The 24,298-nt window shown below is 42.3% G+C and overlaps 2 protein-coding genes and 1 non-coding gene across 3 annotated transcripts; 2 read left to right on the top strand and 1 right to left on the bottom strand.

The window, feature by feature from the left end:
• The first annotated feature begins 3,140 nt into the window (after positions 1–3,140).
• MAK16 (MAK16 homolog) lies at positions 3,141–14,287 on the top strand. Its single transcript, XM_020910106.2, has 10 exons — positions 3,141–3,242; positions 5,863–5,912; positions 6,004–6,113; positions 6,216–6,280; positions 6,477–6,628; positions 7,342–7,396; positions 10,008–10,082; positions 10,805–10,918; positions 11,630–11,695; positions 11,867–14,287. The coding sequence occupies exons 1-10, from the start codon at positions 3,228–3,230 to the stop codon at positions 12,056–12,058; spliced, it is 894 nt and encodes a 297-aa protein (XP_020765765.1). The 5' UTR covers positions 3,141–3,227; the 3' UTR covers positions 12,059–14,287.
• Positions 12,542–21,084, bottom strand: TTI2 (TELO2 interacting protein 2). The gene is made up of 7 exons (XM_020910105.2): positions 20,095–21,084; positions 18,807–18,993; positions 18,113–18,205; positions 15,989–16,176; positions 15,770–15,913; positions 13,537–13,699; positions 12,542–12,693 (listed from the first exon to the last, which is right to left on the bottom strand). Exons 1-7 carry the CDS (start codon positions 20,745–20,747, stop codon positions 12,589–12,591), a joined length of 1,533 nt encoding a protein of 510 aa, XP_020765764.2. The 5' UTR covers positions 20,748–21,084; the 3' UTR covers positions 12,542–12,588.
• Positions 21,085–21,473: 389 nt separating this feature from the next.
• On the top strand, positions 21,474–21,578 carry LOC139032688 (small nucleolar RNA U13). Its single transcript, XR_011485264.1, has one exon. It is a non-coding gene; the product is annotated as a small nucleolar RNA U13 (small nucleolar RNA).
• The last annotated feature ends 2,720 nt before the right edge of the window (positions 21,579–24,298 follow it).

The following is a 24,298-nucleotide window of genomic DNA, read 5'->3' as shown; positions in this document are numbered from 1 at the left end:
AAACATAGATAGTAAGCTCCTGTCATCAGTCTTGGTGTTGATTTTTTGGATCTGACACCAAAAGCCAAGGCAACAAGAACAAAAACAAACAAGTCCACATTAAATTAAAAAGGCTTCTGCATAGCAAAGGAAACCATCAACAAAATGAAAAGTCAACTTACTAAATAGGAGAACATATTTGCAGATCATATGTCTGATAGGGGGTTAAGATCCAAAATATATTTTTAAAAAGCTCATACGACTCAGTAGCAAACAAAACCCACCAACAACCAGATTAAATGATGGACAGATCTGAATAGATATTTTTTCAAAGACATACAAGATGGCCACAGGTACATGAAAAGATGCTCAATATCACCAGTTGTCAGGGAAATGCAAATCAGAACCACAGTGAGGTATCTTCTCACACCTGTTAGAATGGCTTTTATCAAAAAACAAGAAATAACAAGTGTTGGTGAAAATGTAGAGAAATGCTCAATGTGGAGAAATGTTCAAGAACCCTTGAACACTGCTTATGGGAATGTAAATTGGTGCAGCCACCGTTAACAGTACGGAGGTTCCTCCAAATTTTAAAAACAGAACCACTTACATGATTCAGTAATTCCACTTCTGGGTATTTATCCAAAGAAAATTAAAACATTAACTCAAAAAGACAGACTCACTCCCATATTCATTGCAATATTATTTACAATAGCCAAGATATGGAAACAATCATGTCTACTGAGGGATGAATTTAAAAAGAAAATGCAGCATATATGTACATACATATATATGTACAATGGAGTATTAGTCAGCCATAAAAAAGAATGAAACCCTGCCATCTGCAAGAACATGGATAGACCTTGAGAGCATAACGCTAAGTGAATTAATCCAGAGAAAGACAAATACTGGATCTTACTTACATATGGAATCTAAAAACAAAACAACAGAGCTCATAGCTACAGAGAACATATTAATGGTGGCCAGAGGAAAGGGGTGGGGTGGTGGGGTGGGGAAAAAATGCTTGGAGGGGAGATATATATATATGTATATTCAGTACGGTACATATATATAATAAATAGTAAGGTATTGATAATTTATCACACTGCTGCAAATTTGAAAGTTGCTAAAGGAGTAAAAAGTTCATCACAAGAAGAAAATTCGTAACTATGTATAGTGATAAATGTTAACTAGACTTAATGTGGTGATCCTTTTGCAACATAAATATCAAATCATTTTTATAGTCCTAAAATTAACATATGTTAATTATACCTCAATTAAAAATATATTCACAGAACTCACCTGGTGATAGTGAGCAGGGACAGAGTGTTATACAAAACCAAACTGAAAAAAATACACCATTTCTGATAGCCAAAGACCTATTATTATATAGCACATGGAACTCTACAAAATGTTACGTGCCAGCCTGGATGGGTAGGGGGTTTGGGGAAGAATGAAAGCGAAAGTTAAAGTTGCTCAGTCCTGTCGGACTCTTTGCGACCCCATGGACTATACAGTCCATGGAATTCTCCAGGCCAAAATACTGGACCGGGTTGCCTATTCCTTCTCCAGCGGATCTTCCCCACCCAGGAATTAAACTGGGATCTCTTGCAATACAAAATAAAAAGTTAAAAGTTTGAAAAAAAAAAACAAACTCATATGATTTCCCCTACTTAATTCAGAGAGGGTGCTGTAGTCTGGGTGGTAAGCGTAGTCTAGGTAATATCCAGTTTTTTAGTTCCTCCACATTGTTTTATACTTGATTTTACTAGCATAAAAGGGTACTTGTATTTATAATATGACTTTCTTCTGGTCTCTAAACCAGTCTTGTATAAGGCAGTAGGCTAGTGAGAAAGATCACTGCTTTTTAGGAAGCAATGTAAACCATACTTTTAACATACTGTTACTGAGTCCAAGCTCCTACTGCTGGCTGCAAGACAGGCCAATGAATAAAAAGATTAATTGTTGAAGCAAGGAATAGCAATTTTATTTGGAAAGCCAGACAATGGAGAAGACAGAGGACTCAGGCCTTTTTTTTTTTATAAAAAAGGAAAGTTAGGTTGGTTGTTGCAAACTTCTTAGTGCCAGAATCCTTTTTTCTTAGGCTGTCAAGGTGGGTCAGGTCACAATGTTCCTATGAGTGTCCAACAAGAGAAATGTTATTCTCTGTTCTGCAACTTTTTCTCTCTATATGAATGGGACAGTGTTACACCTTGAAAGGTCTGATCCTTGAGAATGGGCCAGCCTGTATATTTCAGGCTATAGGTAACATCCCTTTAGTTATTCAGGAGTAGCAAGAGCAATGGAATACAGATATGGGGAAAAAAAGAAATCCAATATGAAGTCAGACTTGTTCTTCCCTATTGTAATACCTCTAGACCTTGCACACTCCTAAGTTTGCTAAAGGTTAAGTGACTCTCATCCACATATCCAGTAAACTGAAGTCGGTTTTTATACTCTTAAGTTTGGCTTCAAAACCCAGTGCTATATCAATGCTTTCTAACAGGGTGATTCCAATTCCTGGTTTTCATCTGCATGCAACGAAGTTATACTATTTATGACACATTGAATTATTTTATAACATGGTATGCAAATCAAGGACCATCTTTATTCTGAGAGTGTGACTTTCTTACTCTTTTCGTGGCCTTTCTTTTGGAAAACGGTATGAACTAGTGAAGATTTTCTTCTTTCCTTGTCAAAAGAAAGAGCGTGGAAAAAACCTGTTGCTCTTGAAATATCCTCTGATGCATGAATTTCTAGTCAGGACCCAATTCCACACCAAGCAAAAGCGTGTTAAGAGCGGAAGAGAGGGTCTTAAGTTTGAAAAGACCGCGCCTGAGGTCCACAGACCGGGCGAGGAAGCGACAGCCTGGCTTAGCGCCCCGCGCGCAGCCCGAGCCCGCATCCAAGTCCTGGCGGCCGACTCTCCAGAGACCAACAAACCGCGGGCTCGACAGGGGGCGCTCCTGGCGTCTCCGGTCTTCTCGCATCGGAATCGGCCGACTCAGGAGCGGCCTCGCCCGGACCCTCAGCGGGGTTGACGAGAACCAGGCGCCTCGAGCGTGTGAGGATAGTCCGAGGACTCGGCGGCGAGCGAGAAGGTTAGACCGCCAGGGGCCGCTGCTGCAAGGCCGCGAAATCAGAACTCTCGCGATAGGCGAGACTGGGCTTCGCGGAAGTGATTCTCCGGAAACAGCATGGCTGCTCCGTTCAACTGACCCGGCTCTACCTGGTGAACCGCGGACAAGATGCAGTCGGACGATGTGAGTCCTGATTCTCTGCCACCCAGGTTTTGCACAGGGTGTCTCGCCTGCTTTAGGAGACTCAGGAGCCACCCGTTAGCCTCTTAGGGCTCCGGAAGCGAGGCTTCCAGAGCCCTGATTTCCGAGCGTGGGGCTCTCACGTGTCTACCCGGGTCCTTCGGAGTTAAGGGGACCGCTCCCCGCCACCTCAGGCCCCGGTTTCACTGTAAACGGCCCTTGGTGCCTCTCAAGAGAGGCTTTTGGGTGTGGTCTCTCGGGATTTCGGCGGCGGCGGGGCAGGGGGTGGGGACCGGCGTGGGGGACGGTATGGTGAGGTTTAGACACCAAAGTTAAGCATCCTTTTAATCCACGTGCGCGTTACTCTTCAGCCTGCTTTCCCTGTGTTAGATTTTTCCTTTACTTTTACTCCACTCTCTGCCCGCGTCATAATTTTGGAAGCATCCTAGGCTCATTCATTATTTGTATGAAATATACTCAAGTGCCTACAGCGTGCCCGGCGATGTAGTAATTACTGGCAATTTGGTTGTTATTAAGCCAGGCAAAAGACCTCTGCTTTCCTGGAGCTCTGGCGAGGGAGACAGTAAACACGTGAACGAATTAAATACAATTGAAATGTGTAATACTACTGTGAAAGAAACACCGGGGTGATAGAGAGTGATGAGAGACCACTTCGGATCAGAGATTGCTCTGAATAAAAGATATCTCAGCCGAGATCTGAAAGATGAGAAGGAACTGCCACTGGGGGCTGAGGGGAAAGCAATTAATCAATCCAGGCCATAGGAACAGTACAGTACAAAGATCTGGAGGCAAGAAAGAAGGAATGTCGTAAAGGACATCAGTGTGACTGTGTTAGAGGAATCAAAGGAAGAAAGGTAGTGAAGTTGGATGTCTTTGCAGGACAAGATCATGTAGAGTCTCGAAGGAGTTGTTTTAAAGGTTTTAATGTGAAATGACATCTGACTTGCTTTTGTGAACATTTCTGTCGTGTGAAAGGAGAGAAGGAATGAAAGCTAGGAGACTACAGTGTGATGAGTAGGTTCAACTAAGGTAGTGCTGGTCATGAAAAGAAGTGGATGGATTTGAGATCTGTTTTATCATAACTTGCAAGACTTGGTTACGGTGAGATGAGGAGAGGGGAGAAATCAAGTGGCTTTTGGATTTGAACAGGTTATTCAGTGGTGATTCTGTTTATGGATGTGGGGAAGACTAGGGAAGGTGTTCTTTTGAGAGATGTGGAATTGGAAGCTCCATTTGGACCTGCTAATGTGTTTTGAGACCTTTCAGACATTCAGGCAGAGATGTCAAGTAGGCAGCTGGATGTATATACCAATCTGGTGCTCAGAAGTCCGACTAGGAGATGACAGTTTGGGAGTCACGAACTTTGTGATGATATTTAAAGCCACACGCCAGAATTAGCTCCTGCTTTTCCAGTTTCATTTCCTCTTACCTGTTTCCTACCATCCCTCACCAAGAAAGCGAAAGTGAAGTCGCTCAGTTTTGTCCGACTCTTTGCGACCCCATGGACTGTAGCCTACCAGGCTCCTCAGTCCATGGTATTTTCCAGGCGAGAATACTGGAGTGGGTTGCCATTTCCTTCTCCAGGGGATCTTCCCAACACAGGGATCAAACCCGGGTCTCCCACACTGTAGGCAGACGCTTTACCATCTGAGCTACCAAACAGGTCCCATAAAGTTCCAAAAATGTTTCATTCTTTAATGCTTCTTTGTGTTTTTCCCTTTAACTTCTCTAGAGCCCTTTCCCAGCTCCTCAAGGCAGCGCGCTCACAGGTTCTCAGCCATTTATACACCTCTATTGTGGGTATTTCGGAGAAGGCAATGGCACCCCACTCCAGTACTCTTGCCTGGAGAATCCCAGAGACAGGGGAGCCTGGTGGGCTGCCGTTTATGGGGTCGCACACGACTGACATGACTTAGCAGCAGCAGCAGTATTGTGGTATTTAGCAACTACTGCTTCTTGATGTTTTGTATCTTTCTAACTAGATAGAGAACACTCTTTGAGGACTGTACCTTCCTTCATTCAGCATGTGCTTGAGTACCTCCTGTGTGTCAGGACTTTGAAATGTCAGTGTCTTACCTAACTACTAAGTGTACATTAAATGCCGAATGAATATAGAGCACATGAGTTAGTGGAAGAGAGTAGATGATTTTCCTTGTCCTCAACGAGATAAAATCATGGAATGTATATCTAAAAACGTACTACTGTGCCGCCTTTCACAATGGATGATGAACATACTAAGTAAAAAAGGAAAGTTACTATTATATATATAATATAGTTTATATATACATACTACAAACTCATATTGTTCAAAATATCCATGTAGGCATATTAGTTGGTGTAACATACAAATATTTACAAAATACTAATGAAATTATATCTCTGGGCAGTAAGGTTATGGTTATTGTTAATTTGTATTTACTTTTCCCGTAAGAATCTGTTATTTGTGTAAAATAACAAATAAATCAGACTATTTTACAAAGCACTTTATCCTCAAAAGTCCTTAGAGACTTTTTCTTAGTAAAGCAGGGCATTGTTTTCTTGAATTAATGTGGCGTCTCTTAGGTGAGAGCAATTGAAATGGATTTCTACTTTTGTCTTACAGGTTATCTGGGATACACTAGGAAACAAGCAATTTTGTTCCTTCAAAATAAGGTGAGTCTAGATTTTCAGCTTGAACAGAGATTCTTTCAGTTGCCCTCTTGGTAACCCATCTTGTAATTTTTGTTCTTTCCCTCTTGTTTAGAACCAAGACTCAGAGTTTCTGCAGAAATGAATATAGCCTGACTGGACTGTGTAATCGGTCATCCTGTCCCCTGGCAAACAGCCAGTATGCCACTATCAAAGAAGAGAAAGGTAACTCCTCAGGTTTAACTTCCGAGAAGTACTCAGCAGCCTTTAAAAGGATGTTCTTTAGTCTCTGAAAATAATAACAGAAGTATTTACTGTATCCTGCAGGACAGTGCTACTTGTATATGAAGGTTATAGAACGAGCAGCTTTCCCCAGGCGTCTCTGGGAACGGGTAAGACTTGGGGTATTAAATTACCATGACCATTAATCAACAGCAAGAAGGCCACGTGGTTTTTCCCCCTTCCTTGGCCACATCTACCTTAAACTCCTGGAGTTTAAGGCCTCTAGGAGGCCCCATGGGTGTCATTAACAGTGAAGACCTGATCATTTATCCTTGTTCATCATGCTTCTGTTAATCTGTTCAACAGGTCCGGCTTCATAAAAACTATGAGAAAGCACTGGAGCAAATAGATGAAAACCTAATTTACTGGCCCCGTTTCATTCGACACAAATGTAAGCAGAGATTCACCAAGATCACTCAGTACCTAATTCGAATTCGAAAACTTACACTTAAGCGACAGTAAGTATTGATCATTCATTTTTAAATGTCTTTGCATGCATCATATTATGAAAGCTGAGAGATGGTGAAACCTCTAGAAATGCTTTTTCTTAAGTTCAGCTTTGGGTAATTTTTAATGACATGTTAAGCAGCAGCAGTTTTACCACAAATTAAAATTTTGCCCTTTTTCAGGATTTTAAAAGCATATAGTACAACTTGATTGTTCACTTCCTGTCTGAACATCAGCTTCAGAAAACTGTCTTTATAACCCTGAGGGAATCCTAAAGTTAGGGAATTTAAAATGAGTGTAAGAACTTCACTCTGGGTTCACTGAAAACTAATTTTTAAATTGATATGAAATCCACAGAATTAATTGCATGCCTTCTTTAAGGAGCGGTAGCCCTAATGCTTTCTCATTGTGACCTGCAGAGAAAGCTAGAGATGTCACTTCTCTAGAAAGTTCTTTTCTCGTAGTTCACAGAAGCATTAATCTTCAGCATTGTGAATGCTCTCAGAGATCTCAGAATGCCTAAAGAAACAAAAAACAGCCATGTATGTGAAAGATGTCTGTCAAATGTATGTAAAATTACTTGACTTTATAGCATTATCAAGGATATCTTAGTATATAATCTTGCTATATTGAGGTGAGCCCTACAAAATCAATTCATCCTTTTTTCTTGTCATTTTTTAAATAAAGGAATGTGTTTTCTGATCATGTATTCTTTTTCCCACAGGAGGAAACTTGTTCCTTTGAGTAAGAAGGTGGAGCGGAGGGAAAAACGGAGAGAGGTAACTTATTGTTCTGATAGTCACGACGTCTCCATATTCACTGAAGAGCAGGGATGTGTAAGCAGGGCTCATGAGCACTATTCAGTGACCACTGTCTGAGCTGTTCACGCCCTAGATAATAGACAGCAGTGTTAGTTGCATACAGTATCTGGTATTCTATATCTGAAGATTATGACTCGGGGCCGGATAAAATGTGGGTGCTTCACGGACATTTATAATACGAAACAGGAAAAATAACCTCATCAGAGATCCACAGCTCCTTGTCTGAAATTTTTTGAGTCAGGGTTTTCAGATTTAGAATCCTATGATGTTTTGCTGATCTTGTATTTTACATTTTACTGTCAACTAATTTTGAGGATTCTAGTCACACACACTAGTAGTTGTACAGTGATATATAAGTGTTTCACTAGATGAATTTATAGTAGGTAAAATTTTTTGAAAACAACTTCCTCTGTCCATGGAGATTCTCCAGGCAAGAATACTAGAGTGGGTTGCTGTCTCCTTCTCCAGGGGATCTTTCCAACCCAGGGATAGAACCTAGGTTTCCTGCATTGCAGACAGATTCTTTGCCGTCTGAGCCGCCTGGGAAGCCCAAGAATACTGGAGTGGGTAGCCTATCCCTTCTCCAGGAGAACTTCCCAGTCCAGGAATCGCACCAGGGCCTCTCGCATTGTTGGCGGATTCTTTACCAGCTGAGCTACCAGAGAAGCCCACATTGAGCTTTGGGGGTTCTGAAATTGCTGTTAAGGGATTGACATTATTCGTTTCTCTGAACTAGTCAGCTTTGTTACTGAGGTAGTGAACAATGATGGTAATATTGTGCTAACCGTGGAAAATCTAGTCAGGAGATTCCAGTCTTTGTGGAAGACAGCAGTCTCCCTGTGCACTTCATGAGACTCACTCAGGCTGAGCATTCTTATGGTTGAAAGACCCAGAATGAGGTCTTCCTGACAAGTTCACATTTTCAGTCATTTTAAGTATTTGTTTTGCTTACTGCACATCCACAAACATGTACCTCATCATTTGTCATATCCTGTCAAGAAAGAGCTTTAGAAATCTTGATGCTCTTGTTTCCATTAATCACATAGATTCTGCATTTCAAGCATGAGTCATTGGTCTCCAAACTTTTTTGATCACTCCATCAATAAAATTTTTGAACATTTCCTCCCCAGTAGATTATTTACGGATGTTATTATACATGTACACTTGTGCTAGAGATATATTTAAATAATAGTTTTGATATAGTGAAAGTCTGGTTCTCAGCACAGTAAAATTTGCCTCTAAGGGCTGTCATAGGTGATAGAGCTCAGACAGAGAAAGGAGGGTATTGTTGAGTGCCTGCATTTCGTACTTGCTGTTCATTTTTCCTTCACCACCACCAGTTATGCAGACACCTTTGTTTAAATCTGGCTAGCAAGTTTTCATCTTCCTTGACTGTCAAAACTTTAAAAACTTCATATTACATACCACTGATAGCCATTTGTTATCTTAGAAAATGTTGACAGATCTAAACGGGGGGTGTGTGTGTGTGTGTGAGAAAAATGCATGTTCTTTAAGTTCTGTGACTCAAATGCTAAACCATTAAATAACCAGCATATATAACTACTGCCTATCTTACTGCATACTATCCACTATCATCTATAGAGCTACGTAACCAAACTTAACCAAATAGCTGTATGCTGCAAGAATCTGAATGAGATCACCCCTTTTATACTCTTTGTGTAGTATTTTAAAGAAAAAATATTTACAGAAGTTTTGAGCATTTGGTTCCTACATCTCAGTAGATCACCCTTGAGGTGTAAGCACCCACTTAAGAGAAAAATGTAGAACATCACAATAACCTCTTGACTGCTCTGTGAGCCCCCATCTCCTTTGTAACTGATCCTGTGCACGATTCATTCTAACACAGCTTCAGAGTGTAACACTAACATCCTGAGATTTCCACTATCATATTAATGCAGTCTTTGGGGAAAAAGGTATGAGGCTACATTTTGGTTTTTATGTCTCAGTTTTGTAAAGGTAGAGATACCATGTATCATCACCTGTAAGAAATCACTAAAGGAAGATTTCTCTTGTTGGAGTATGATTTAGTGTTGTGTTAATCTCTGCTGTATGGCACAGTGCTTCAGTTACATATATATTCTTTTTCTTTATGGTTTATCACAGGATGCTTAATATAGTTCCCTGATTTCTACAGTAGGAAAAGGAAGAGATTTTTTCATCTTCTTTTCTAACATGTTGTTTCTATGGCTTTAGAAAATGTAAATGAGTGAAGGTCTCTGTTCCTTTTTTGCAGCTTTTATAGAGTCTTGCTTCAGGATTGCTAATTTTCTGAGATATTTATGTGTTCATATACCAATTTGCTTTATCAAAGACTTAGAATTTAATTTAGAAATCTATTCATAAAACCATAGGAATTTTTTTAAGTTGAAAGATTTCCAGGGTTTGACAAGGAAAAAATATATCTGGTTAGACAGGCAGAAGTTCCTGTTATAGCAAGAGGGAAAAGGTGATTATTACATCTTTCACATAAAAACTTGGTTTCTTCCCTTCTACAGGCTGAACAGTGAGTACTAATGAAGTAAATGGGTTTGTTCTTTCTCTCTTACAGGAAAAGGCATTAATAGCTGCCCAGCTGGACAATGCCATCGAGAAAGAGTTGCTGGAGAGACTGAAACAGGATACGGTGAGAAAGCTAGAAACTCTGGGGTGCAGATTTTATTTTTTAGGTGCTAGGTAATGTGCCAGGAGACATGGGACTAGTTGGAAATGGGTTTTATTTTAAAGATGTTAGAAAGAGCTTACCTTGATTTTATTCTTGGAATAAAATAAGTATCATATTAGCTCTGGCTAATGCAAGCATGTAAACTACTGCAGTTAACCCTTGATACTCCAGTTTGGAGACCTTTCCTTTTTTGCCATTATTCCCAACTCCTCCTCCAAACACAGCAATTCTAGGTCTCTACAAAAGCCACACAGCTTTGATCCTTCTGCTTATTCATCCTAGTCTTTTAAGGTTCTTTAAAATGAATTTTTATTCTCTTTTGAAAAATGGATGTTATTTAAAGAGACAACATGAATAAAATATGCTTTTTAAATCTTATTTCCCCTTTGTTGGCAAAACTACATTTGTTTCAATCCATGGGTTTTATATACTACTATATTTTAACTGATTTGGTGTCCATCCTTCATAGAAGTTACCAGTTTGGTATTGCTGATTATTTAAATGTCAAATGTGGGTTTTTTAAAGAAACCACTGGCTCTAGGCTTGAACATAATATAGTACTATTACTTGTCAAACTAAATGTTCCTATTTAATCACTGAGGAAAATAATATGCTGGTTGGACAGTGGACTTTAAGCACAAGGTCAAACGTGGCGAAAGCTGACCCATGTTTCTTTTCTTCAGTACGGTGACATCTACAACTTCCCCATCCACGCCTTCGATAAGGCCCTGGAACAGCAGGAGGCAGAGAGTGACTCTTCAGATGCTGAGGAAAAAGATGATGAAGAAGATGAAGAAGTAAGCTTTGTGTTTTTGCTCTGTCAAGCAGTACTCTGTAGGATTAGATCTATTTTTATGTAACAGACAGAATATCATTTTTAGTTCCCTAACCAAAAAATAGTTATCTGGTCACTCATTTCCTATCATTTTTTATTAATTTGGTTCAGTAGTGGCTTCTTTGGTCTCCAGGATCAGCCAACAAGCCACACATTGACAATTTAATCTTACTTAGTAGCCTTCTGAAATTTTTCCTGCAAGGTGACAAATGACAAGTCCTTATTGACTAAAGGAACATAACATTAAGGAACCTACTAAAATTTATCAAGGGTTTAATCTTACTGTTAATATACAGGAAGTACTTAAGTGATAGTTATTTTTGGGAAAGGGGCAGATTCAACAAATTGATTCACAGGAGACTCACATATGTACACGGTTGTACTTTTCCTATTAGTAATATAGTTTTTAATATTTGAATAGTTTTAGTTCAATGTATAAAGAATTGTTTGTTCCTATATACTGATTTTAACCGATTAAAATGAGGATGTTTTATCTCTGATGATTTAAATCAGGCATGAGAATTGATATCCCTAAAGAAGTAAGTTGATTTGGTTGCCTAGTAACCATTCTCATCGTGTTTTCGTTAGTGATATACTTATCAAAGAATAAAACTAGATGTCTGAACTGAATTCTCATTATGTATCTTGAACCTAATGGTTAGTTTGATTTTAGGATGTGGGGAAAAGAGAGTTTGTGGAAGATGATGAAGTGGATGAAAGCGACATAAGTGATTTTGAGGTGAGGTTCACGGGTAAAACATTGTCCTTTGGCTTCAACAAAAATGGGGGGTGGGGGTTCGGATCACACAGAACAAGTAAATTCTCTAATTTTAGTTCTAAAGAGAAAGAACAGAGACAGGAGTTTAGGGAATGAGTCTAGTGTCTTCTTTTTTTTCCCTTCATGTGTTAGGATATGGATAAACTGGACGCCAGCAGTGATGAAGATCAGGATGATAAATCCTCCAGTGAAGAAGAAAAAGCCCTTGATGCCAAACACAAAGGCAAAACACCTCTGAAAGGGCCTCTGAGGAAGAAAAGAGCCTACGTTGAGATAGAGTACGAGCACGAGACAGAGCCCGTGGCCAGGGCCAAAACCACGTGACTTCCCTCAGACGCTTGTAAACAGGACTGGACGTCTTCCTTTTTTACATCTTAAACACGTTAACACTTCCGGGTTTTGCTCTTCATCTTTAACACAATATTTGTGTTTTTAATATTTATGCTAGTTCTGTGGGGCAAAAAATCTGGGAGGGAGTGGAGAAAAGCCTAAATTGTGAATATTTTTATAGTATTGTTACATGACATGTGCTGAAGTAACAGCTTGAGCCCAAGAAGCATAAGGGATGAGTCTGTGGGTATAAATATTTCTAAATTTAAATGTTACCCACTCACCCCTGTTTCCTTGGCATCCTCCCTCTTGCATGCCTCCCCCACCCCTTTATTTAGAAATGTCCAGATTCCATTTTTTCATATTCTCCTTTCCCTACTTCTGTGGGAGTTAAAAAGAAAAGGAAAGAGAAGGTCTTAAGTTATAATGTTTAGTATAAATATACCTTTTGCCTGAAATAATTCCACTTAAAACAACTGGAAGAGAAAGAAAATCCTTTTCTCTTCAGGAAAGTAATACAAGTCTTAAGTTGCATCGCAGGGAGCACCTTCAGAAAGCTGTTGCACTCTTCGGATGCAGCTCCCCACCTGACTGTCTTCACAACTGTGGAGGATTTTAGCCAGGAGATCCTGAAACGTGAAACCAGACAGGCTTGGTTTTTTGATTGTTATTGCACCTTGGTGGTTCTTTCTTGGTATCAGACTCAGAGAAGGAAAGAACGGATGACACTAGGGCAGTTCACAGAACTGGTGTGACTTTAGGAACTGGAAATGTCCTACTGACTCACGAAGCAGCAGCTTTTTACCAGCCAGGATGAATCAGGTTAGATCTAGGGCTTGAAAACTGCTTGAGGTTAAAAAGCCAAGACGAATAAAGTATCCCTCAATTTTTTTAGGATGTTAATTTCTTTTCATGCTGCCTGTAACTTTAAAGATTTTGAGACAATGGTTTATAAATTATGTATACGTGGACACACAGCTATTATATGCAATCGCTTGGAGAAGTAAACTAATGTGGAATATGAGACCAAAGGAAGAATTCCCACATGGATAAAGTATGTGGAAAACATCATTGCCTCTGAAAAACTGGAAACATCTCTGTTATCTGAATTACTTACTCTATCTAAATTATTCCTTGGTGGATTACAGCCCATTATTTTAACTTTTTTCTCTTCATTCAGACCACTAGAACAGAATTTCAATTTTGAAAACTCTCGATCATGATCCTCTTGCCCATTCTTTGTCCTAGCTCCAGAAGCATCCACTGATCCTCTTGCCTTTTCATCTAAAAAGTTCTGAATAGCTTTAAAGGGAGAATAAGGTATTGATCAAACTCTGCTGAAGGCTAAAAGACTCAGAGATAGAGACTCGAACCTTCCATGTCCAATTGACTTGGTCAGGCACAAAACTATCACAGAAATCGTCTGAGGATGATGAGGCCTAACTGAAACCAAGTGGTAGACTGTCCCTCACCTTTACCCGTCCTGAAGAGCAGTGGTCCAGAAGAATCAGGCAGTCTGTGGCCTCTTCCAACAAGGCGCTCTTAACACACTCGGGTGTGAGGCTTGAATCCCTTGCTACGTCACATATCAGTTTCAAGAGGGCCTTCAGTAAGACCACAAGTCTACAGGAGACTCTGGAATCAAGAAGAAAGATGATATTCATACTCTGAATCAGATATTAAAACTGAAAAAGGCATCTGGGATAAAGTCCTCATTTCATGAAGGAACTGAAGTCCAAGTTTAAGACCATAGAGCTGGAAGCAGAACGAGACCAGACTCCAGACTTCTGAACTCCAAGCCCACTGGTTTTCTCTATAGCACACTGCCCACACATCCGGACACGCTGGCATGCCCAAGAACACCTGGTTGCCCTCCAGAAGTTGGTGGTTTTACTGTTAGGAAACAGCCCTCCTGAAAAGGGAGAACTGGGCCCTCCCTACCAGGGGCCTATACTTTTGGCCAGAGAACAGGAAACGGCCCACAGTTCTTTAGCTTGGATGTGGTCTTAGGCCTGGAGGTTAAAGATATAGTGAGGGAAGTAAGCTTGGCTTCTGAGAATTCAGAGTTGATTTAACTTTTCTGTCACTTTAATGCTAGATCCTAGATTACTGCCCTGTCTCTATTTACTTCTGCTTTGCCTTTCTAAAAATTTTTATGATGATGATTACATAAAATTGTAAATGTGCTTAATGCCACTGAATTATACACTTGAAAATGGTAAATTTTATGTATTTTTTTAACCATAAAAAAAAACACTAAAAAGCCCTAAGGAAGCTGAAAAATTTAAATTTAGTGTGAAAATAAAAATAAACCACACTTCTGGGCAGGAATATGACTGGGAGAAGAGAAATTTACATCCTTCATCTTGATCTGAAAACCATGAAGTGGGTTCCTATAATGTGCGTGCAGTTCAGCACTTCACTGTCATCTTTCAACACAGCTGGCTCTTCGCTCCACTCCCCAGACCTCACCCCCTCCATGCTTCACATTTGTTTTCTGACCTCTCCACATTTTCTTGACTTCTACTGAGTATCAGTATTGATTCAATTTCATTCATCCGTCTATTCCAGTCACTTCTGAAATATCTGTGTACTTAGTACTGGGCTTTCCCTGGTGGCTCAGTAGGAAAGAGTCCACCTGTCAATGCAGGAGCCTTGGGTTCAATCCCTGGTTCAGGAGGATTCCCTGGGTTGGGAGGATCCCCTGGAGGAGGAAATGGCAACCCACTCCAGTATTCCTGCCTGGAAAATCCCATGGACAGAGAAGCCTAGCAGGCTATAGTCCATGGGGTTGCAAAAGAGTCAGACACCACTTAGTGACTAAACAGCAAAACTTAATACCAGGTTCTGAGTAAATTTGGAGTTCTCGGTATACCAAGGTGATCTTCCATCTTCCTGGAGCTTGGAGTTCAGCAGAGGAGACAGTATGTAAATAAATGCAACCTGGGTACAAATGTGATTCTGGGGTACATTATAAGGAGATGAGAGAATAGAGTTCAGAACAGACACATACGTGTTGCTAAGACACTGGGACTCATACCCAATTAAGTCTTGTTATTTCATTCAGACTCACTGGAAAAAGCCCTGATACCGGGGAAGACTGAAGGCAAAAGGAGCATGGGGTGGCAGAGAATGAGATGGTTAGATAGCATCACTGACTCAATGGACAAGAGTTTGAACAAACTATGGGAGAGAGTAAATGACAGGGAAGCCTGGCGTGCTTCAGTCCGTGGGGTCTAAAAGAGTTGGACACGACTGAGCAACTAAACATTTCCTGCAAGACAGCCTTTTGCAGACTCAATGTGTTCAGGTTCCAGCTTGCTGTTCACGACACCTCCCTTGAGCCAGAGTTGGAATGCTAAGCAAATGTGTCCCAAATCAGCATTCTCCTGATCACACACGTTTAGTGATGTGCTGGGAGTGCTGCACTCTTGATCAGACTTAAGAAACCTAAGGGTGAACAAAGTCAAGGGTGTCTACTGTCGCGCTGCTCAGCAGCCTGAACATTCTAACAGGCCTTACAGACAGAGCTGCCACCTAAGGGAACTGGGTCTATGTCCTGTCAATGCCACTTTCACAGGCAAGTCCAACGGGTATCTGTACAGCCTGTCCTTAATACTCTACTGCGCACACATCTGGGCAAGTCCTGCAGGGAGTAGGGCTGGAGTTTCGCCCTTCAGCACACCTGAGTGCTGGCTGTCATACCTGGGCCAAGCATACTGCAGGAGAAGTTTCAGGGTTTCCAGTATCTTCAATCTGGCCTCCTCCTCGGGTCCATCATATACCTCCAGGTAACCAATGATAACTCGCTCCAGCCTTTTCAAGTGTCGGACAGTTAAGATCCCCAACCTAACGACAACAGAGAAGATGCGATGCAGAGTGAAGCTGAGGAATATGGCCAGATCCAGCTGCTCAGGGACTCACCTCTTCACAAAAGCTGGCAGGGTTCTCGCGTAAGTCCTGCGTAAGAGAAGGCGGTGCTCGGGCTCCATGTGCGTCAGGATCAGCTGCAGGACCTCGTCACAGTGTGTGGTGGGTCGGGCCCCATCTCCCTTCCAGTGTAGGGCTTTCTCCAGGATGGGGAATAAATCCAGCAGACACAGGAGCACAGCCTAGGAGGAAGTAGGAGAAAGGAGCTGTAGTTCACCAGTTGGTAGTCATAACACTCAATGATTTCTCTTGCAACTTCCACTCATCTACCATCCTCAGTGTCCATGTCACAGAATTCTAAAAGATGTGAGTAATAATACATTAAGTGTAATGTATTACTTTATATTTTCAAACTTTTAACATTCTTTATTTCCATCAGATGGTCTCAAGTTAAAATCTCCTAGGACAGTTCTTTGCTAATCTATAGAATGGAGCAGAGCTAAGACTTTAATCCAGAATTTAGGAGTCTCAGTCTATTGTCACTGAATACCTAAGTTTAAGTTGATATTTACAAGTATAAATATCTACTATAAGACCTCTCCCCAACAGAATCTAAGATGACTCTATTTGAATCCACTTTTGACCTCCCTATCTCTCGTTTCAATGTCCAGGTAATCCCTTTTAGCTCTCCTGGGATCGTTGCTTTTTCTCTTATTTTTTAACTACCATCGCAAGAGTCTTAACCTTACTGGCTTTTAGTATAGCCTAGATTCTCAAAACCTAAAATCATATTTTAAAAAGAAAGGGGCAGGCTGAGGTAAGAGGAGGGAGAATATCTGGCCTAAAATAAGAAACAAGGTTATTTCTACCTCTAATTTTATGTAACTTGTTTCTTGACTTCAGAATGGTCTTGGAGCCCCTCCCCCCACACTATGCCCCAGAAATTCTCATTCTTTATAAGCAAGTATCACCTCCTTACCAGTCTCTTAAAACACCCCAATACCACCAAACCTTGTTAGCTGCCTATTGTTAAAACACCTACTGCATTTTATACAAACCTCTTTTAATAGATGTATTACTGTACTGTATTTATATTTACAGTATATATATATTTACATAAATGTGTCTGCAAAGGATATCTTAAAGCCAGAAACCTTGCCTGACTCATTCAGTTTTGGAATCTACAATGGTGACTGGCACACAATAGATACTCAGTGTCTATTGGAGGAAACAGCAAATGACACCCAACATACAAAGAGTTCCCCATGTCTGTGTTGATATAAAAGCAGCCCAGAAGGAAAGACACTTAATAAAAATAGAACTCATTCGGGAGTTCCCTGGTGGTCCACTGGTTAGGACTCTGCACTTCCACTCTTGGGGCCAGGGTTTGAGCCCTGGTTGGGGAACTAACATCCTAAAAGCCATGTGGCTAAAAAGAAAAAAAAAAAGGAGGCGGGCGGGCAGGCGGGGGTGGGGGGTGGGAGTCAGTGGGAAGAAAGAACCCATCTTTCTCTCTTGTTCACAAATAGGTGAGAGACTACAAAAAGAAAATCCTTTTAAAAAGTAGAACTTTTTCAGACATAAAGCTGCCCCCAAGTGATATATAATTGACCCAGATGAAGACAAAACACTGGCATTTCTGTGGAGGCTCAGACACATGGATACCTCTTTGGTACTGAGACATTTTCACTAGCCATTTGCTATCCCCATTTTTTTTTTTAACATATTTACTTTCGCCTGCGCTGGGCCTTTGTTGCTGCTCGAAGGCATTCTCTAGTTGGAGACTGCCAAGGCTACTCTTCACTGCAGTAAACTCACTTCTCAATGCGGTGAGTTCTGTTGCGGAGTGTGGGCTCTAGGTGCACTGGCTTCAGCAGCTGCAGCCCACGGGCTCTAGGCAGGCTCAGTGACTGGCACAGGGGCTCAGCGGCTCTGCTGCATGTGGGGTCTTCCTGGGCCAGGGATCGAACCTGTGTCCCCTGCACCGGCAGGCAGACTCCTGACCACTGTACCGCCAGGGAAGTCCAGCTATCCCCGTATTTTCAACTTGGTAGTGGCTCTTAGTTATCATCCCCACCTTCCAAGAAGAGAAAAATGCCACCAACCATTCTTATTCACATAATGCCACCTTCTACTCAAACTTGAAAGCTTAGAGTCTTGAGCGAATCTGACAATCACCTGAATGAGGAGGTGCTCCCGTGTGTGCAGGTGGCTGAAAAGGGCGTGGTAGACGACCTGGGCCCTGTTGTACTGCAGCAAGTCCGCAGCTGGCTGCAATGAGACAGATCCCCCAGTTAGAGCCTCCCAAGGTGGGCGGGATGCTGAGAAATTCTGAGACCAAACATGGTATGTGGGATTTATTCCACTGCTCTATTTCTGTGTGTATTTCAAAAGCTCCATAAGACACACAAGAAAACAAGTGTCCTTGAGTAATAGCTTACACGTTTGGGTATAATCCCTTTCAGCTTCTGAATTTTTTGTTCCTTGAAAGTCAGTTGTTACTTAGTCAAAGTCTGGTTCTTCAGTCTGACAATGGTCTGTGTTTCTTACATGTGTCACCTCTGAGATACAAGCTGCTTGTATTGTTGCTTGGGAAATCCCATGGACAGAGGAGCCTGGAAAGCTACAGTCCATGGGGTCGCAAAGAGTAGGACACAACTGAGAGACTTTCACTTCACCTCACAAGCTACCAGATTGTTTGAGGAAAATATAGGCAAAAATATAAATTACTGAATTGAGGTACATAACAGCATTAATAGTTAATAAAACATATAAGTACAAACAATAAAATGGTGATACTGTGAATGAGGAATGGCTACGAAGACTCAGTCTGTGGCATCAATACACATGCCAGAGAGTGGAGGTCACTCACCACATTAAGCACAATGTGATGGAGGCAGTGAACACCCAGGATTTTGTTTTCAGTCTGATAGTCATCTGAGATGAGCAATGATGGAGGAAGTATTCTCTCCAGATGTTGGCTCAGCCAGGGTCGAGTGACCTTTTGCAAAGTCCATGAGAAAACGTATTTGGTGGCCGGGTTATTCTTCCAGGAGTCCCTAAATGGAAATGTGAAACCACATTAAGTAACATGGTGTCCTGTTGAAGCTCAATGGATTTTCTTGGACTTGAAAAAAAAAAAGTCCCGCATAAGGTAACTCTTGATGTTATAACATACATTTTTAAGATTTAGATAAAAGTAACTTACTAAAATTACACTAAATACATTTATTACCCAGGGCTCTGGGCCTAAAGCATATCCAAGGAAAAGTAGCCAGTTACAGCCACTGCTATGTAAAGAATCTGTGGCGATGGCAGTGGTGGTGGTTACAGGGAGAAAGTCTTGAGAAAGGAGAGAGGAGGAAAGGAAATGCCTTCAGTAACATTATTACTATATGGGAGCAAATGATTCAACATTCAAACAGCAATTTATAGCTTATAAAGTGAGTTTATACACATTACTCAATCTTCAAATACAGTGTAACACATAATGTTATCTTTATAACAATGACACTGGTCCTATTCTGAAGCAATAAAAAAGCAATACCAGGCTGCCTCATAACTAAGCCTTTTAACTCTGTTGTTGTTGAGTCGCTAAGTCATGTCCAACTCTTTGTGACCCCATGGACCGCAGCCCGCCAGGTTCCTCTGTCCATGGGACTTCCTAGGCAAGAATACTGGAGTAGGCTGACACTTCCTTCTCCAGGGGATCTTCCCTACCCAGGGATGGAACCTTGTCTCCTGCATTGGCAGGTGGATTCTTTACCACTAAGCCACCAAACATGGCTACCACATCTAACAAACAAGGATGAGTTTCAACAGCCCTCAGTTTAAATTTAAACCCTACCTTTAAATCTCCAAATCCCCAACCTCACCTAACTAAAGAAAGTTAAGTCTAAATAAATGAGACAGAATTTCCAATTTCAGGGCAGTTGTCAGGAGCACTGGAAAATCGAGTCTGAAGACCTAGGTTCTAATGTCGAATTTGCCACTACCTAGTTAATGTCACTTATAGCAAATCACAATCTTTCTGGGCCTTGAGACCTGCTATTAAACGCCCTCATCTTACTGATGAAAATACAAGACTCCTTTGAGCTCTAGCCTTCTAAAACATTAGGCTGAAGCTCATGTTGATGGCCCTTATTGGCAAGAGTACTCACTTATTCAAATCGGGTTTGAGAAACCCCATGATCGCACTAAATCTCCCTTTCTCGTCTTCATTTTCTCCGTGGAGGAATCCAGCCACAGAACCACAATCAGTGACCTGAAGCAATACAGCGAGCACCTGTCCAGCGACCTCTTGAGATCTTTGGCTGGTCCACGGTTGCTCCAAGCTGTGTGTGACCGCAAAAACATAGATGGGTCCTGCCAAGGGACGGAGGCTTGTCTTCCATGCAGGGCAAACCAAGGAATTCTTGGCGGCCTCGACCTTCCTCAAGAGCTTTAGAAACAGTAACGCAACTGCCGCCGCTTTCTCCGCCACTTCGGGGTGGCGGTCACCTCTTCCTTCCGGCTCCTCGGCAGGGGCTGCATATTTCTCCAGGGCTTTTACCACCTGCCCCAGCATCTCGGGCATTCCGCGGAGCGAGGCGTCACTCCCCTCAAATAACCGATCACATTCTTTAGCTTCGAGCAGAGCAGCGAGGTCCTCAAGAGCTGCATTTCTGGCCTTGCCCCGTCGGGATTCCTGGCCGGCAAACTGGTGCAAGATCTGGGAGAAGGCCTGCCCGAGGGCGGAGGAAGGCCACGCTCCGGGCAAGGAAGAACCCTCCCAAGGTCCCCCCGGGGATTCCCGAGGGCCGTGAGACTCCATCCCTCAGACCGAGAACGCGGAGGACGGAGGCGGCCGGGGATCCGCTACAGAGCGGGAGGAAAGATCACCTCGTGGGCTGGGATTCTCGAAAAGCACAGAAGGAAAAAAAAAAAAAAAAACCCGGTGAGACGTCTAGGAGGACAGCGGGGAGAGACGGTCTAACCGGCAGAAGAGTAAAGATATAAAGGAAAAGATGCGAGAAAGAGGTATCTCTGGAAGTAACAGAGTCTGATTCCAAAAATGGAGGGGGGGGAGTTACTCTGGCCTTTCTGAAGACTTAAAAAAAAAAAAAGAGTTTAAGAAATAAACCCCATACGCACGACACTCCCACGGTCACCGTTACCTGAAGCCCTTCCGGCGCGCCTGGGCGTGTCAGGATCCGACTCAGCCAGCGTCGCTGCCGCAAAGCAGAAGGCTAGCTTTCGCCATTACAGCGGCAACGCTCCATCATTTCACGACGGACGATCGTAAAGCAATGCCGTCCTAGGGTCAAAAAGGGCGGAGCCATGAGGAGGATTTTTGCATGGGGAATAACCCTCCTAGATATTTTCTTTCTGTTTCCGACTACTAAAGTAGAAACAAAAGAAATATCACGGAACGTCGGTGACGGTGATAAAATGTACAGAATTTTATATGCAAGTATAAATAAATAAACCCTACATCTGTCATCCTTCGTGAAAAGTTAGTGGGTCGTGTCTGGAGTTCCTTAATCAGCTAACCAAACTGATCCTTTTGTAGTTCATGAGCATGATGATTGGGTGTTCACGCAGCTGCGTGATATGTGCCTCCCTCCAAACCTTGTTACGACATCGGCACATTACCTTTCTGACGTGAACTAAAAGGATCATTTATAATTACAAGAAAATATTATGCTCCAGCTGTGTTTGTTGTTGGTAATTTTTACATACTTAGTATACGCGCAGTTGTTTTTGTTTCTGGTTTGACGTCAACTTTTGAGAAACTTTTAACGCGTGTAGTCGCAGTCCTGTGGGAACACTCACCCGCAAGAAACGTTGAAGGGTCGCCAGAGTAGAGCGCCAGGCGCTTATCATGCTGTTCCCGCGGCTGTCGGGGGCGGGGCCGCCCCCAGAAGTTGCCGGAAAAGTGTCGGCCACTGACTCAGTGGGTTCCCGGCGAGAAGGTTGGCTCACGCGTTCCTCGGGTCGCGCGGTGCTTGGCCGTTCTGGGAATTTGCCGGGTGATTTCTCGTAACTTCCACCGTGCAGTAGGAATCCGGGGAAGCACACTCCGTCTGTGTCCCGGCGTGGGCGGGAGCGCACGCGGAGAAACGCGCGGCGGACACCCGGGACGAGGGCCGTCGAAGAGCCTGCTCGGCCGCTTCTCGGAGGGAGGCCTCGGGTCGCTGCGCAAACCCACGCGGCCCCGGAGGCCGGCTTAGTATCTGCCGTGTGTGTGCCCACAGGTCGCCTCGGGTCTCTTGGATTTCTCTGGGCTCTGAGCCCCTAGGCCATCCTGAGGCAGGTGCTTAGGGCGTGGGATGGTGTCAAGAGCAGGTTCCGATCCCCAGAGAGTGTTGAGGGTGAGGGGAAACTTGAAGGACTTTTGTTCCGTCGTGGACAGGGCCCTGATTTGTTGTGCCATCGCTCAGTCGTGTCCCGCTCTGCGACCCCATGAACTGTAGCACGCCAGGTTATCTGTCCATCACCAACTCCCAGAGCTTGCTCAAACTCACGTGCATCCAGTAGGTGAGGCTGTGCAACCGTGTCAACCCTGTCCTCCCCTTCTCCTCCCGCCTTCAGTCTTTCCCAGCATGAGTCTTTTCCAGTAAGTCCGTTCTTTGCATCAGATGGCCAAAGTATTAGAGCTTCAGCATCAGTCCTTCCAATGAATATTCAGGAATGATTTCCTTTTAGGATAGACTGGGTTGATCTCTTTACAGTCTAAGGGACTCTCAAGAGTCTTCTCCAACACCACAGTTCAAAAGCATCAAACTCCCTATCTGTGGATCTTGTCTGTAATTCTTTCCTGCTTCCAACCCTCTCCTCCCCGGACCCCCACCCCCGACCTTGGCCAAAATTTCAGTAACTTCTCTGTAGGTTATAATACTGCCTACTTCTTAGGATTGTTATGAGAAATAAAGAAGTTAAATATACGTGGCTCAGAGCAATCCCTAGTCTCTTGTAAATTTAATACAGGTGTTAGTTCTTATTGTTAAACCACAGCTTCTGTATTAACTTTTATTTCCTCCTTTTAGGGGAATTTTATGGTTAGGACCCTTCCTCTCTCCCTTTCACTTGACCTTCTTTTCTCTGACCAATTGGTGGCACTGATGGTTTTCTTAGCAATATCCGACGTTGATTAAAAAGTCCTCCCAAGGAGATTCTCCCATATCAGATATCGGCCCCTATGGGAGCAAGATGGCAATCCACAGATCATTATTGTACCCCTCCTTTGCGGACCCTGTCGGCTCTGTTCCACATTCTCCTTGTGCTAAGTGGATTCGAGTTAATTCCTTATGAGGAACGTACTTTTATTGCAAGAGCTCACCCCCTCTGCTCACTGAGTTTCCGGAGGCCAGAGACCGTGGCTTTATCTCCAGTGCCTGGCACGATTTAGCCATGCAATGAATGTTTGTTGAACCCACAAGTCCATCCGCAAAGGCCTGGCTGAATAAAGCAGGGTGCATCCACACAATGCAGTTCTGTGCAGCTGTACAAAGGAATGAAGACCATCTCTGTGGAGGCCATGGAACCCTAGGATATATTGTTAAGTGAAAAAAAAGCAAGGCTGAGGGCCTTCCCTGGGATCCGTTTAGACTGCATGTTAGATCGTTAAGACTGCATGTCCAATGAAGGGGGAGTGGGTTCCATCCTGGGTGGGGGAACTAAAATTTCACATGCTGGGCAGTGTGGTCAAAAAAAAAAAAAAAAAGGAAAGCATACATCAGATATATGTTGCCTCTTCCCTAAGAAAGATGTGGTGCATTTGCTCACATTTTTTAAAAGCAGCAATGGAAGAAGAAATTGCATACTAATTTTAAAAAGGGCTACTTATAAGAGAAGAACAAGGTGAAAACCATGGGTGTGGAAGCTAGACTTCTTTTGATCTACTCGGTCTCATTCTCAGTTTTGAATTTGGGATCTTGTAAATACGTAATTATTTTTAAAAGAAAATAACAAAGCACTTCCTACAAGGAAAAAAAAGCCATGAATCAAAGTATATTTCAAGTTACTGGCATAACCACATGGAAAAATAAGAAACTGACTTTAAAACTGATGATTTTGGCTGTATATCCTTAGTGTGATATAGCCTAAGAACAGAAAAGAATGGCAGAAAAACCAAGCTGCATTCAGTAACAGTAGTTGTTAGTAATAATACTGGTATTGTTATTTAGATGCTGTTGCATGTATATTTTACATATTTTGTGTATATAAAATAGCAAAGAAGTCTTAATGTTGTTAGAAACCAGATCTTCAGTGAAAGATAAAGATATACAAGTATGAAATCAATTAAGTTAGGTGTAAATTCCATGAGCGAATATTTGAATCGGCAATGGTAGTGTGGTTAATCATTAATTTTTCTTATTCTAT

Source organism: Odocoileus virginianus, chromosome 32, assembly GCF_023699985.2.
Source record: "Odocoileus virginianus isolate 20LAN1187 ecotype Illinois chromosome 32, Ovbor_1.2, whole genome shotgun sequence".
NCBI classification, from domain to species: Eukaryota; Metazoa; Chordata; class Mammalia; order Artiodactyla; family Cervidae; genus Odocoileus; species Odocoileus virginianus.
Note: the sequence above shows the minus strand (reverse complement) of the source record. Positions and strands in the feature narration are given on the sequence as shown.

Bases quoted from the DNA above. Each gene is read 5' to 3' on its own strand.
- MAK16 (XM_020910106.2), top strand. The intron at 6,114-6,215 runs GTAACTCCTCAG...TGTATCCTGCAG, and splicing joins CACTATCAAAGAAGAGAAAG to GACAGTGCTACTTGTATATG. The intron at 10,919-11,629 runs GTAAGCTTTGTG...GTTTGATTTTAG, and splicing joins ATGATGAAGAAGATGAAGAA to GATGTGGGGAAAAGAGAGTT.
- TTI2 (XM_020910105.2), bottom strand. From the start codon at position 20,747: ATGGAGTCTCACGGCCCTCGGGAATCCCCGGGGGGACCTTGGGAGGGT. The intron at 18,206-18,806 runs GTGAGTGACCTC...GTCTCATTGCAG, and splicing joins ATCACATTGTGCTTAATGTG to CCAGCTGCGGACTTGCTGCA. The intron at 12,694-13,536 runs GTGAGGGACAGT...TTCACGTTTCAG, and splicing joins GCTCTTCAGGACGGGTAAAG to GATCTCCTGGCTAAAATCCT.